Here is a 16,705-nt window from a genome sequence, read left to right as displayed (position 1 = left end):
CGTGTTCACAAAAAAATTCAATCCTCGATAACTCCTCGAAAAACAAGAAAATCAAAAAAATCTTGTTAATTTTGAATTCTACGCTGGGCCAGCTTTTTAATGATACCACTCACATTTCTCTTCGATGAATATATCGATCGGCCAAAATTGACTGAACAAAAAAAACCCATTTGAGTATATAGTTCCTCCCGCCCTCAAGAGGGGTCGGAACAATTAACTGTATCCATGTTTAGACTGTTTAACACGTAATTCATCAGAGCAGTTATTAGAAGACAGTAAACATTTATTTGAAGATCAAATGCACGTAATAATTGCTTAGAATTTAATAAATGGTGTTTTAAAATCAAAGGATCGTTCACTGCATACTGTTACATTGAATCTTGTCAACATAGTTGGAGCCCTACTGATTAGATGATAGAAGGCAAGCAAATACCATTCCATTAACATCTATTAATCGGGCATAGTTACCAGATCTAATAGAAAATCATGAATTTTCATTCATAGGTAAAAACTGTAGTGAACATTTTGCTGGCCAGTACATACTTGCATTGTCAGGGAGGGCACGATTAAAAAGTTATTAAACCTAAATATTATCGAGCACACTAAAAGCATCACAGGTCAACCAATCATCTGCTTCTTTTGTGAATAAATTTAACTCACAGACGTAGTTAAAGATAAGGTTTATTTGAAAATTCTTAAATTTGGAGGTTATGCCAACAACCAATCATTTTAACTGTTAGGAAACCGTATTCTACACCACTAAACATCTATAATGCATCTAAATATGAAAGAGGTCTTTTCATTGACGATCTAGCTGAATAAGTGTTAAATATTAGCCTTAACAGACGAATGAGTTTTTTAATTAGATAGATATAGGACGTATTAGGAAACTAGATTCATTTAGAGTTTTTTGCGTCACTTAGCTCAGATGTAGTTGTAAAACACTAGGTAACAATTAACATGTTTGCAGCTTTGCTCAAAACAGTTCAAGCGTTTATCCTTAAGATTATATTGATGATGAATGGGAAGTCAACCATATGAACTATCCTACTCTAACCTGAAGCACGAAAACGGATCAATTCAACATCAACGTGCAGTGCAGCTAAAGTGATAAATGAAGATAAATCTGCAACATTGAAAGACTACAAGATAAATAATTGAAAAAAGATGGAAACATACTATCACACTTCTTTGAAAATTTTGGAAACATATGTTTAGATGAATGCACAATTGATCCATGTTATAGATACTCACCTCAAATTGAATCAATTCGGCAGTTTTAAGGAAAACATATGTTAGACTAAAACTTGATAAAACACATGATAGAAAACACATGAAAAAAAACACATGATAGAATACTTTTAATTGAAAAAACTTTAAGTGGAGGTATAGCAACCTTTTTGAAGTACATTTGTTAACGAAAGGATTATAAGCACAAGACCACAGTTAATGGATTCAACTAATCCAGTTATCTCATATCAATTTTCGAGTAAAAAATATTAGAGTAAAAACAGACATTGATATTGATGACACCACCAACATGGGCAACACCAACAGAATAGAGTACAATGTAGATGAAAACCAAGTCAGACTGTAATCTTAGAAGACGAAGAAGGTTATGAGATTAATGCTAGAAACAGTTCAGTGGTAAAACAATGGCTCAAAGTAGAAGAAGACTTTTTACTATGACTATCTACTATGCTATGGTTTCAATTCGTGATACCCATCATATATGGTAAAACAATTACCTACAATTACCTAATTAATCCCTTTCACAAATCTAGAACACGAGACATCTACAAAGCAAGAAGGTAAAATATTAAAAAAGCGTTTTATAAGATGATGATATAAATAAAACCCACAGATTGAAATATTCCCATTGTTTCTAGATAACACTGAAGTTAATAGAAAAAATTAGTCAATATCAAATGTACAACAAAATGATGTTAACACAAAAAGATAAAAAATAATTATCCAAATGAAAGTAGAATGTTATATTGGTATAAAATTAATGGGGTTAAATTACAAGATATAACCGTTCTTAAATTTTTTTTTAAAAAAACGAAAACTATTTAGTTTCTACCATATATAGATATGAAAATTAAAAAAAAAATAAAGGAAACTAAACCTAAAGTTGATAAATTAGTTGATTTATTCTATAAATTAATGAGCAATGAATCATATGGAAAAACATGAGAAGAAGTGAGAAATAGAACCAATTTGAGAATTGTGTCATCAACATTGATGCCCACTGGATTATCTGGGCATCAATGTTGATAACCAATTGTAAGCAAACTAGATAGATAATGCTAACAAACTACATCTTAATATTATTTATTTCAAAAATGTGAACTTGTACCCGCTGACTTTGCGTGCAAATTTGCCAGCTGTTACTGCCCTCCCACATAGTACGGGGGACACCAAAACACAAAAGTAACTGGCTTTGTCAAAATATCAGAGAAACATTAGAAATTAAATAGCGCAATAATTTTAATTATAGGCACTACTAATGATTTTAAAGTCAAAAAGAAGTCCATAACGTTTAACTTCACGTTGATTATTCCGTTTGGTCAAAAAGAAAAGACTACTTGTTCACTACAGTTATTAGCGTGTCTGAGTTTCAATGGTCTTATCGAAGCCGTTATCATTATCCCTGCTCATTGGGTGAAATAAAAAAGTCTATTTTTTCCAAATCTTTTGGTACCTTTCCGAGATTGATTATCTTAATTGATGGTGCGAGCGATGGTGAATGTGGTGCAACAGGTAGATTTCTGTACGATGCAGTGAAACTGGCTGTCTTGCCGTTCTAAAGTAATCCGCCCGTATTTTGAGAGCGGGTGGATTTCATTGTCACTTTTAAAATCAAGTGGATTTTAGTTTTTCACAAATCTCTTTCTAGAAAATCCCCCAAGACCCGTGGCCAAGATACAAACCATTATCAACGCCAAAACATCATTTGTTTCACATATAGGCTTAATAAAAACAACAAAAAAAATCATACGGGAAACAGAAGCAGATCTTTGATCAGAGATTAATCATTACTGGCTACTAAATATACCCAATACCCGTAAAAGAGGCCCATTTCGAGCAATTTTGCTCCATTTTTTTAAGCAGAGTCCATTTTAGATCAGTGTTCTTAAAAACATGTTCTTGTCTGTCTTGCATTATTGCTGCAGTGAAACAGTATAATTTATTTTTTTCTTAGTTGACCGATAACACACGTGGAGCCAAGCGCAAGCTCTAATTTACTCCCGAGAACACAGCAGCGCATTGTTGTTTTTGACAACAAGTAGCTATTAACTTATAGCATGGGTGGGGGCTTTTCTCAAGTTGACAGTAACTGAGTACAATTGAGCTAATCGGTTGAGCTGAAGTCGAGTGTGCCACAATGGTCATAATCGGCCTACGCTCCAAACTTCTCATAAAAGGAGGCCTTCGGGTACAAATTGAGTTAATCATCAAATGATGACTAATTGATTCATTAATCTATTGCCGCAACTAAAAATGCTCTTTGTATTCGTGCGTTCTTTCATAGTATTTTCAAGATCTCTTTATTGCTTAATGGCTGTTGCTTCGTGGCAAAAAAATATAATTCTTTATCGTAACTCAAAAAAACTGTAGTAATTATTACTACAAAATATATAGTAGAATCAAAAGCTTCACATGAAGTTATAAGTTTACGTTTGTATCTTGATCAGCTAAACGCATTTTGTGGTTTAGTCTTTTCATTGTGTTTACTGTACCTAGAAAACAAAAACAATCATACACAAAACAAAACTGCTACTATCAGATTACACAATTGTTTTTCTTTTAATATTTAAAGATTCGATTCTTCCTGTCTTTCAGTTATTTCAGAATTATTCTTTATCCAATTTTTATTTAAGACTTGTTTTTATTCCAATTTTTCCTCTGAAGTGACAAATACGCTCAAGGAAATAGCGGGGAGAAAAGAGGTGAGTCTAATAACTGTGTATAAATGTGAACAGATTGTTCAGTAATCACAAATATCTTCAAGAAAAATTAAACCAAAAAACCTAAATTACAGCACCTGACACTTTTTTCTCTTTCGGTCGTAAATTCTTCAGAACAATAGGTAACGAAAACAAAGAGGCTCGGTAATGTGCGTTTGCACATAAAATTCTGACCTTGCTGCTTTACATTTTTAACATAATTATCTACAAATGAGGAAGAAAACTCAAAAAAACACATACTGTCGGAAATTAATCAGTTGTATAGTAAAAAAAAAGTGGTAAATACAAACCACTAAATGAATTAAAAAATGTCACAGCAGAGAGCCCATCAAATCTGCCATTAAAATGACTGACACTGTCAAATTTAAAACCTAATTAACAAAAATCACAATTAAAATCCAAATGGTATCAGATAAAACCTGAGCTAAACAAATCAACTTGTACTTTATTTCTAAGCCAATCGGACCTGTCTTTAATGAGGCTCGGAAAAAAGTCGATAAAAAAATAAAAAGAGGTAAACTCATAACAATCATCAGCCTCCAACTAATATTAATAGATAGATTCTATTGAGACCAGTCATTAGTGAAACGATAAATTAAATGATGCTAGTTTGGAAAGTCGATGAGAGCTGCCACCGATGAGACTTGTAAATGAGACAAACAACAAAAACTCTTGATAAAAAACTTCATATTACGACCAAAGGTCAATATTTATTTTCAACATAATCAAAAATGGCCTCAGAAAAAAATGTCTAAATGCTATGAGATCAAGAATCAGATAAAAATGTTCAAATCAAATCGAAAAATTGTCTCAAAAAAATTGGCACCGGCTCTTAATGAGACTCGGTAACCAGAAAAAATGAAAATACGTTTGCTTGTCTGAGACCAATTATTTTCATAGTCATTAAAACCATTGGCTATTGGTTGAGTAAATTTAACATTGCTTTGCTCCATAGGAAGCCCTTGAGAATTGTCTTTCTCCAAAGTATGTCGTACTACAAAGCAACAAAAACATCCTCAAAACAAAAAATCAGTTAAACTTTGGTAAAAACTGTGTCGAAGCATTTTTAACCATGAGCTTATCAATAAACTAAAAAAGCAACGAAAACACCGAAAAAAACTGTCAAAAATTTCGTAAACCCAAAAAAAATCATTTAAACTTTGGGAAAAGAATTTTGTTAAAGCCGATAAAACCTTGAGCAAATCATTGAACCCAATATATATGTCTTGCTATTTTCATATTGAAAACCCATGGCAACCCTCATTAATGTTCTTTTATGACAAATATATGAAAAAAGATTTTCAAATTTGGTGAAACATCCAGAAATTTTAAATTCTTTACAGAAAATTGAAGTATCAAAGCGACGTAACCATTAGAAAAAAGAACAACGATTACGCGTATCATGTTTCTAGAAAAAAAGTTACAACACGTTTTTGCTGAAATTTTCTACAAATTCAAAAGTTCATTGCGTTCCAATTCAATATTTTCCAAAAGGAATAACAACATTTTATTTTCAAATAAGAAAAACTTGCAATTTTAGTAAGCCAGCTGTACCACTCATTAGTCGAGACTAACTTTTAGAAAGGCTAATCAACAACAAATGAAGATAAAACTCCAATTACCACAAACAATTTTTTACAAAAACACATTGTTGAAGTTATTGACTTTATAACTCACCTTTTGAAAAGATTACGCGTGTTCAATTTGATTTTTTTTGAACACCAATGGAATTTCATTTTAGACGGATTTTGAAAACAAACCTGGTGCATAGCCTGGTGCAATGACCATTCTCAAAAAACTAACAAATTATAACAAAGCAACTTTTTCATCTCAGCCGTAAAAACATTGGATGCAATTCAGTTTAAACCAGCTGAACTTAGAAGTGAATTGCAAACTACAGAAAAAAATGAGATTTAAAAGAAAAATATTCAAAGACATAAGAACGATTAGGGACCAGCTAAAAGCATTATATAGGTTCCCCTATATCAAAAAGGAAGCCAATTATATTTTTATAACTAACACTCTTTCATCACACTGCAAAACTAACTGCAAAGCCAGCAAAACGCCAAAAATGAAGACAAGTAAACAGTAAATCTTTGTTGGAGCCATAGAAAACAAACATTTCTCTGAAAAAAAAACATTATATGTCCATGAAGCCTCATTTTCACGTAGAAATCAGCAGTCAAAATTTGACCTTTCCTGGGAAACTAATGTGGTCAGTAATAAACATAGAATAAAACAAAAAAAATTGCAATAATTTTTTTAAGAAGACATCGCCCCAACAGATTTGAAGCAGTTCTGTAAATTCTGCTTCTGGTCTGGTGAACTAGACCTAATGGAGATGCTCTTTATGCTTATTTGAACAAATCTTTTTTCGCTCAAGCGAAATAACAGTAACAAGTCGAAATTCCGTTTGCTGTGATTTTGGCTTCGAACAAAATTCCTTGGTAGACTACCATGAAATAGCTGCGCCTGCTTCGCATGTATGTATCTTCAAAATACCCGTGAGATAAACAATACTTAAAGCTGCCAAGAAAAAGCTCTCATCTGAAAGATTTTGTTCAAATTGTTGTAGGTCTAACTTCCCTCAAATTAATGTCAATCAGTTGGAGAAAATCATCTACACTTTCAATTAAAGCAGGATGATTAATTTAAGAAAGAAAAACGACGAGTGCCCAAAAATATTCAGTAGGAAATGCAAGTCAGAGCTGATCAAGTCCTGAATTACAAACCAAAGATTAAAACAAAACACGAACTGACTATGATCCTCATTATAGGAAAAATTTTTGATATAACAACATAAACAAAAAATCAAGACAAATTTTTACAAAAACGGACCTCTAATATTGAGAAGCACTTGTGTAGTCAATTTCATTAAACGCAATGACATTATGACAGTTAACTACTTTTATGACGAAACCTTAGACATAAAAACCACGTTTGAAAAGAGAAATCAATTGCGATATGAAAAGGACACTGACAAAAATTCGAATTTGACTAAAGTCTTTGAAATAAAATAAGTGGCTTTCAAGTTCTAAGAGTACTTATTAAACCTAAAAGCAAAAGGATAAGAAATATGTTGCTAATTAGCGCGCATTAAAAAATTTATAAAAACAACCACAGAAAAAACAAACAAAAATATTCTTCAAATCACTGGTTTTAGTGTCAAAAATTAGATGCAAATTCGAAGCTGTAAGTGTTTCAATCTTGTGCCATTAGAAAGCAAAGCAGACCTGCTAACACTGGCACTGAAACACTAGAATCCAAAATGCACGATCAAAACTTTCTAAAAAATGTGATCTTTTCTGACAAAAAGTGACACAGAGTTTAAAATGCAATTAACTACCGAAATCATCAAATATCTTCAAATAAAATTAGTAGCAATTGATTGGCACCATTCATTACATAGACGGAGTCACAATACAGCAAAAGAGCAATTAGTGATCACATCGTTAAAAACGGTTATATAAGTTGCAAACATTAAATAATTGTATAATTGTTCTTTTTGAGCGCGTTAAATAGGCGATAGTACCTCGATACTTCGAAAACGTTAGGAGCCAATGTAGTTTAAAACCTTAGATTTCAATTATAACTTAAAAAGAGCAATTGGGACCTTTTTGAAGGAGTAAGTCATAGGAAAAGGAAAAAATTCTAAAAATGTGTCGCACCCTAAAAATTGCAATCCTTTCATTAAAACAAATAACTTTAGAGTTAAACAGATCATATGCCGCTCTCTGGTTTATTCAGAAACTAATACTGTGCAACAATAGAAATCATTTGTCGTCCTCTAACTGATATCCTGAAAAAATTAAGATGATAAACAGTGAAAAGCGAAATTAAATATCTTCACTGAGAGAAATAGTTGTCTAGAAATTCAATTTTCTGGAACACTGTTTTCTCATTCCAGTTTTAAAGCATTCAGATATTCACGCCATGAAATTGCTCACTTACTAGCAGGCCCGCAAAACCATAACCAGAAAATCGTTTTGTACGAATAGAAGGTTTAAAAGAAGTGAAGGTTTCTGTTTCGCACCAACTCGGGCTAGAACCCATGCCCCTTGTTTAACAGCCATAGGCGTCCAATTTAGAATATCTATGTGTATTGAACTTGTCTTTTGCTCGTTTTACAGCAAATTTTTGATAATGGCGTTGGTGATATGCTTGTTTTTGCTATACCGCAAAGTTTTTGCTATTAAGGACCCCTAAAACATGTTACGTTAGGAGGGCTGTTGACCATTGTCCTCAATTGCGACTGATATTTACTACAAAAAGGAATATAAGACAAAACAACTAAAACTACTTGAAACTTAGTTTAATAGCATTTTTATGGATATTGGTAACAGAAAAACACATCAAGCTTCAGATTAGCAGTCTGTCATCTTACAAACTGCACTATAACCACTACAAACCACCATCTCTCACAATCGCTTTTATCTTACCAATTAACATAATTCAGATTGAGAGCTTCTGACATTAAGCATACATCGAAAAGATACGCGTGAAAAACTTAGTTGAAAGCAAAGTGTGTGCTAGTATAGCGCAGAATCCGTACAGCGAAAACCGCACACTTAAAATACGAACTTCAAACTTAAACTAATAGCAATTATAAAACTCGTAGTACCCAGGACAGTAAATCCTCTGTCTTGGCGAGCATACTTGCAAGCCCTCTTAGCCTCGTGGTAACTGCACCTGACCAACAGTCTTTTGTCCAAAGTTCAGTTCTTACCAATCTACTTTGAGCCTTTTAGGTCATTGAACCCTCTGAATATGTTTGCTTAATCATGCTGGTCAATGAAGCTCTTAAACATGCGCTTCGAGAGGCCCCCTAAGCATGCAGAAATTTTTCGCAAATTTAGAGCCCACGCGTTTTTTATATAGGTTAAACTTGCTTGCTTTTACTACTTGGGTGTGACTAGAGTCAATTGTTCCATTCGACTTCTCAATGGCAACAGAAAATTATAAGAAGTGAGAAAAAACAGAGGTGTTGAAAAACAACACAAAATTTTTAAGCAGTATAAAAACTTCAAAAAAAGAAAAATATGCATAAAACTTGTTCATAAGCTCTCCTCTCCAACAAGACAAAAATTGTTTGGAAAACCAACTTTGTAATATTCAATTACTTAAATTAAAACTTAGATAGTTTGAAGCACTACGTCCTAAACTAGACAGCTTAAGTTGATTGAAATCTGTTCAGTTCAGTATTTTCCGTACAATTTATTCGTAGAACACATTCTATTCTGTCTTCAGTAGGAGGATAAACGTATACAAAGCGTAAATTAAATGTGATCAGCTAAATGTGAGAACCTTAGCGATACTGTTTAAGCAGATAAGGTCTTGTATTAAAAAACATTATTTAAAGATATAACAGGGCAGCTCGTGAAAATCAATTTAAAAAAATATAGAAAAAATAGAATTAAAACAATAAGAATCTTTTCCAATATACTAACTATCAGAAAAAAAATTTAGCAAGCAAAAAAGACCGCAATGTACAAGGCCAAACAAAAAATTTGGATTATTTTGTAGGAAAAACGGAGAACTAAGCGAGAGTTGGTGTTAGAAACTACACAATAAAAGAAGACAATTGTGTAAAAAAATTCTAACAATTTTCCTCGAATTGTTGTCAGTTTGTTGGAGAAAATCAAACACAGTTGAGCTCAAAACCTCAATTAAAGTAGGTAGAGTCAAAGTCAGACTCAGTCCAGTCACGAATGACCAAAAAACTATTCACCTAGACCTGCAAAAAAATTAGCAGAGCAAGTTCTGAAGTAAGAGCCAAACATTTACACAAAAGAGACGTAACTATCAGCACCATCAGAGGAAACACCTTTGACAGCTCAGATAGCATACACCAATAACAAAAAACAATTGAACACAAAATTATAAAAAAAACATTATTTTTTAGAAAGTTTTGTGTCGTCCTTTCAGTAAAACTAATGACGAGACAACTGACTATTTATATTACAAGACAATATAGAGTAAAAAGACAGACAATATAGGGTAAAAATAGAGACAAATTAAACTGCCCATTGGCAAAATTCAAATTTCACTCTAGTTTTTTGTTAAATATATAAAAGTTGGCAATCTCTTCAAAACACTTAGCTAAAACCATATTGTGATGATCGTAAAAATGTAGCTAATTAAAAGGGATAAAAGTTTTATATACATCAATAATAACATTGCGTAACAAAAGCAACTATGAATGCTGATGGCCATAGAAAAACGACGCAAAAAATTTCAAAACTATTTATTTCAGTGTCCAAAAAATTGGTTTCAAACTTGAATGTAGTCTAGTAAATGAAATCACGAAATGCTTCAATTTAGATTAGTCATGATTTCTATGACCCTTGCCATTACTGGAGTCATTACCGGAGTCAACAGTAGAGGAATTCGTGACAAAGCCATTCAAACCGTTATATGTGAAAGGAAAACAAAAGTTAACAATTTTTTCATTCTTTACTTCGTCAGAGGGCCGATGAAAATTGTTGGTGACAAAATGAAAACGAATTACCGAAAAGAGGTCAGCAAAAACACTGGCAAAACTTAGTAAAAAAGATGATATTTTCCATATCAATTTGTGTAAATGTTGTTACAACCGAATTCAATTAAAACACTTACATTGAAAGTCTTTTGGACCTATTTTTAGTACAACTAAGTTACAGGACAAACAAGTGACCAAAAACTTGCTATTTTTTTAACGAAAAAAGAACATTTAAATAAAATATAGAACATTTTGTATGATTCTTATATGAGTGCTAAGAAATCCTACGAATCATATATGACTTTGTTTGATTACAAAGAAAAAAAGTTTTTTCTTAAGCTGTGGCTGCAATGATCTGGATTTTTTTAGTATAAGTACATTAAGGCGTAATGACTTAAGCATCTTAGTGTTTATTTTGATTTTTTGTTTGATCCTTGTATGACCTCCAAAAAACCAAATATATGACCTAATATGGTTACTAGGAATCATATATGACATCATATGACTTCTTGGAATTGTGTATGATGAGCAACCCGGGATATTTTTTCCTTGAACAGGCAGCTTTATCCAAGTTTTCTAACCGCGATTGAACTTTTCGTTGGAATATTTCCTCGTCTTAGTAAATTCCAGTCAGCAAGAAGACAAACGTATACAGAGCGGAAATTAAATGAGATCAGCTAAATGTGAGAACCTCAGTGGCACTGCTTAAGCATATGAGTGATGATAATAATAAAAATTTTTTAACATATAACAGGGCAGTCCGATGAATTCAATTGAAAAAATGGAATTAAAATTGATCAATAAGATTTTTTCCAAAACACTAACTACCGAAAAATAAATATAGCAAGCAAAGAAGAACGCAATGTACAATACCAAACAAAAACATAGATTGTTTTCCAGCAAAAAAGAATAATTTTGCAAGAGTTGTTGTTAAAAACTACCCGATGAAAAAAGACAATTGTATTAACTTTCCCTTCAATTTTTTGTCGCGCTGTTGGAGAAAATAAAACACAGTCAACCTCAACACCTCAATTGACGCAAGAAGAGTCAATTTCAAACTGAGTCCAGTCACAAATGACCAAAAAATTGTTCACCCGTAACTGCGAAAAGATAGCGGAGCCAGTTCTGAAGTAAGATCCAAATATTTATACAAAAAAATGTAACTATCAGCACCATAAAGAGAAATACCTTTGATCACTCAAAGAGCTTATACCAATAATAAGAAACAAATGAACGCAAAATAAAAAAAAACATAACTTTTTATAGAAAGTCTTGTGTCGTCCTGTCAGTAAAACTAATGAAAAAACAATTGACTATTTATATTACAAGACTTTACAAGACAGTAAAAGTTCGTTTTGTAAAAAAACAAATGAGAAAAAAACTAAACTGCCAATCGGCAGAATTCGAATTCCACTTTAGTTTTTTTCAAATATATAAGGGTTGGTAATGTCTTTAAAACACTTAGCTAAAACCATATTGTGATGATCGTAAAAATGTAGCTAATTAAAAGACATAAAATTTTATAGAAATTAATGATAACATCGCGTAACAAAAGTAGTTATGAATGCTGGTTGAAAAAGAAAAACGACAAAAAAAATTTTTGCAAGCCACTGGTTATAGTGTCTAAAATTTTTGTTTTAAAGTTGAAAGTATTTTAGTAAATGAAATTAAAAAATGCTTTAATTAGGTTAGTCGTGATGTCTATGACACCTGCCATCACTGAGACGGAGTCAACAGTAGAGGTATTTGCGGCAAAGCTACTAAAAATCATTCAAATCATATATGACCTAGTATGGTTACAAACAAAACTTTTCATAAACTATGGCTGCATTCATCGAGATTTTTTTCGGCATCAGTAGGTAAGGGCATAATGATTTAAGCATTTTAGGCTTATGTTTGATTTTTTGATTGATCCTTGTATGACTACAAAGAAATCATACAGATCATATATGACCTAGCATTTTTACTAGGAATCATATATGACATAGTGTGACTACCTGGAATTTTTTATGAGGAGCAACCCGGGTTATCTTTTCCCCTGAACAGACAGCCCTATCCAAGTTTTCTGCCGGTATTTGAACTTTTGGTTGGAACATTTCCTCATCATAGAAATCTCCAGTCAGTGCTCTGACGTAAAAAAATATTTTATGAAAAACATACATACTCATAATATTTCAGATCTTTCCGTCACAGTTTGATGTGTTTTGGAGCCATATTAAACTGTTTTTTAAATGGCATATGTCATTACAGATATTTAATAAACTTGTTGCCAAAAAGACAGTTGAATGTTTTGACTAGAGAATGCTGACTTGCCTTAGATTTGTGTAGTTGTTATTTTATTATTTCTTTTGAGATGTTACGCAACCCCCGTTGTTTTCAGTCTTTTTCTCACTCAGATTTTTCACATTCATTTATAGCAAAAATGTGTCACTTAAGCCATTTTAATTCCTCTTTACGATTCAAGTTATAAACCAAGTTATAATTAGTGACAAAAGCGGTCCTGATAACTACATTGTAAGTAAAACCAGACCTGCGCATTTGAGTAATTAAAAAGTAATTAGCAAAAATAGACTCACGTTTTGGCATGTTTTAGTTCACTACAGGTGTAGTCGTATTAGTATTTAATCATAATACTTTAAAACGCGTTTCTATTGATTTTATGTAGCAAAAAGTGAACTCAAATCGTGCAAGTTTGCAAACACTTTTATAGCACAAAACATCATTATTTGACATTTTTACATCAAAACTTACGTTGTTACATTATTGCTAAAATAGACTTGCTGACAGATGCTAAAAATTTGCAAACTTCAAAAGTCATTCAATTTTTATGTGACAAAAGATTTATTGGGAGTAGACGTCATGGTTCAGTGATTTACAAATATCATCACGCTATTTTGTTCAACAAATATTATCTCCAATAATCTAGTCAAAGGGTAAGTCAAAATTTGAAGCCAAAAAAACTAAATCCGCGTGACAACTTTCAAAAAATTGCTCCTTTTGTGTTTTTATCGAAGATCGGAGAATGTTTTCAAAGCATGAAAAGATACAAACTTGAAATTGCTGTATTGTTTGTGCATTTGTAAAAAAATGTATAACGCGTGCAAAGCGTGAAAAGATACAAATTTTTGAAAATAAGCGTAGGTTGCAAACTTTGTTCAGATGTCAAGAGTTCTTTTCAACATCATTTCAGCTTCCAAAACTGTCAAATATCTTAATTTAGAGCAGTTTAAGATCCATGCAAAGTTAAACTATTGATCTCAACATCATACTAAATGATAAATAGCAGTTCGTACAGAAATTTAGCCATAAAATTGTAGCAAATTAAAGAGATATAAAAGTTGAAAGATTTAAATTCGGGCTTGATTGACCTGAGGGCTCTGAAAGATCGCTTTTCAACTGGGTCGTCGTGTAGACTAGACCCTGACATTAACTAGTCTTGTATTTTTGGGTTCTTCTGAATTTAGAGATACGAAAACTCATTAAAACGTTTAATAAATATTAGCTTCACAAATCAACTTCGCGGGTTTCTTATGTTTTTGTTGCTTTGATCAGACGCTGTGTAAGTTGGGCTTATTAATCTATACGTACTTCATGCATATTAGTTATGAAGATATCCTTTTACTAAGCTTAGCTACCATTACATATTTCTATAATATGCTCCAAGGGTAGGGGTGGCTTGTGATATTAATCTCAGACATGTAAGACCTGATATCAATCAAGTTGAGTAAAATGCGGCAACCCCCCCCCCCCCCGAACCACGACGACTGGGGGTAATAAAATTGAAGCGAGCCCCACTATTTTGATGCGGAACTGTGGTAAGATTACATTGTTTGCTCGTTTAACAGCCAAGTTTACCTTTCAAAGACTAGCCCATTTGAGTAATAAGAGAGCTAACTTACTTTGCTCTCTCTCTCTCTCTCTCTCTTTCTCATTTAAGTCACAACCCCCCGTGTTTCAACACACGTTGCCAACATTTTCCACGCTTTATCAGATATAGTGTATTAATATACGAGTAAGACAGGTTGTAAAATAAAGTGTATGTATACATGGCATATTTAACAATGTTCGCACAGTTCAAACTAATGCGATTCGATTTCTTCAAATTTCATTGTTCGACAGTTTAAAGGTTGACCTACGTTTCCTTCAATGGGCTATTATTACCCCGACTACGCATTATAACACCACACTATTAACTAATAGGTTATAAATAGTTAACCACGATTGCACCAGAAGAGAAATGCCACCGAATTCCCTCTCTACTGTTGCGCATTACCCTCTCCTTGCTTTTTCATTATTTATTAACCATGCACTACTAACTTATTTTGGGCACGTCTAGCCGGATTTCGCTTTCATTCAGGGCGCAGGCTGTTTTTCAACTACAATAGCGTCATGTTTTAATCTCAAAGTAAGTTCCATAAAGCCTTCCTTCCCCCACAATTCAATTTTGGAAGGAACAGATTGAAAATGTGGGCTGTTTGTTCCCAAATATGCCTCAGGGCTAGAGGTGAAGTAGTAAAAGTCATTCCATTCAAATCCATTTTTGAAGTCATTCCACGCCGAGTCAGAACACCTTACTACATGCAGAATAGCCGCAAGTTAATAACAGACTTCAACTAGTACTAACTATTTTACAAACCTGCCGGCTATATCTATCTCGGTTGATTAGCTCGGGCGGTGGATTTAGAAAAACAGAGCCTCAAGGGCTACCAAAAGCCCTACATACTGGTGCCCGTTAACTTACATAGAAATCTTGAGGTTATTTTAAACTATTATAAACAAACCGACAACTCAGCTTAAAAGAGACTCAAACTCAAACTGTATGCTCTGGATTTTATACAATTATTGTATCTGATTTATTTTCGAGCTTTATAAAGTGGTTATAAGCACTGTTTGTCTTAATAATAATAATAATAATAATGTAATACATAGTTATATTCACTTGAGTGATTCATATAATAATCAACCTGTTGTAACGTTTTTGTAGCTATAACTGGACAATTGATCCAATTCGTGAGAAAATATTTCATTTTTTTTAGATATTCAACCTAGACATTAAACCCAAATCACAACCCCGAATTTTAATCCCGAAACTACGAAAACAACACAGCATGAAAATTCACCTCAATTATCTATCCCTACTGATAATTATCTTCGCTTTCGCTTTACCACGACTCGCCTCGTCCACGACTCTTGGGTTATTCTTGGAAGATCAAATACCGAAGTATCAGTCCGACCTTTACTCCTCTGCAATCTCCAGAACCAAAATTGAATCAGGCTTGCTCACATCGATCGGTAGTAACTCCTCATATGTCCTCTTTGGATCCGAAGGCGCGATTTACGGAAGCGCGTTTAATTCTAAAAATGGAAATTTCCGCCTGAGCAAACAGGAGTTCACAGGCGTTTCGTGCCCGAAGAAAAGCGACCCAACATGTTGGAAAGCCTCGCGAATAGTTCGAACCGCAAACCAGTGGCTTATTTGCGCGAGTATTGAAAATGACGTTAAAATACAGAGATATGCTTTGTCTGACGAGGGAAAGTTACGAGAATTAGACGATGACGAAAAAGAGGCCTTCTTTTATTGTCCATTTGCGCGAACTAAATTTCTTGCTGCAGACATGCCCAATTTTTCTATCAAAATGAAAATTTCGAGGGGCGGATTCTCAATTGACAAAGTCATCCAATCCGACTCACAAAAGCAAGTACAGTCCGGCACAATTGAACAAAAAGTTTTACGACTCGTGAAACAAATCCAATACAAAGACGAGACATGGTTTGTTTACGTATCCCAGGATAAAAGCGGAACTCAGGCCAAAGTTGCCCGGGTTTGCAACTCGGACTACGGGCGCAAAACCACAGGGTTTATCCAGCTGAACCTCTGGACCACTTTAGCGTTCCTAACTCTCGAATGTTACATTCCAGGGAATCCGGACTTCGTCTTCAACGAAATGAAGGATGCCTATTTCGATGCAGAGTCCCGAAAAGTTTTCGCTACTTTTACAACTTCGGCAAATAGCATTCCAGGGTCGGCAATTTGTCAATACGATATCGATGAAATTCATGAACGTTTTAGGGGTGAGCGCACTCGTGACTTCACCACGAAAAACCAAACGATCAAAAGACAAGTGCCCGAGAATGAAATATTTTACTCCTGCCGAGATACAAGTTATCTGCCTGACCAAGCAAGAGAATTTCTTCAAATCACTCAAGATGTTAAAGATTTCTACAGACAGCAACCAATCTTTACAATCATGCGAAA

The 16,705-nt window shown here is 33.4% G+C and overlaps 1 protein-coding gene across 5 annotated transcripts in view; it reads left to right on the top strand.

Moving 5' to 3' along the window:
- The first annotated feature begins 3,678 nt into the window (after nucleotides 1-3,678).
- LOC142349572 (uncharacterized) overlaps nucleotides 3,679-16,705 on the top strand; it is a 29,762-nt gene continuing 16,735 nt past the window's right edge. The window contains exons 1-2 of one of the 5 annotated variants that reach the window (XM_075401221.1): nucleotides 3,679-3,953; nucleotides 15,486-16,705. The exon at nucleotides 15,486-16,705 is cut by the window's right edge and continues 291 nt beyond it. In XM_075401221.1, the coding sequence (XP_075257336.1) occupies nucleotides 15,558-16,705 (1,148 nt within the window). In that variant the 5' untranslated portion in view covers nucleotides 3,679-3,953; nucleotides 15,486-15,557. Of the gene's footprint in view, nucleotides 3,954-12,784; nucleotides 12,964-13,083; nucleotides 13,383-14,239; nucleotides 14,855-15,485 lie in introns of those variants that run through there. The other 4 variants (XM_075401223.1, XM_075401222.1, XM_075401220.1 and 1 more) reach the window with 4 other exon arrangements.

This window comes from Convolutriloba macropyga, chromosome 11 (genome assembly GCF_964194025.1).
Source record: "Convolutriloba macropyga chromosome 11, txConMacr16.3, whole genome shotgun sequence".
NCBI lineage: Eukaryota > Metazoa > Xenacoelomorpha > Acoela > Convolutidae > Convolutriloba > Convolutriloba macropyga.
This window is presented reverse-complemented; position numbering and strand designations above follow the sequence as displayed.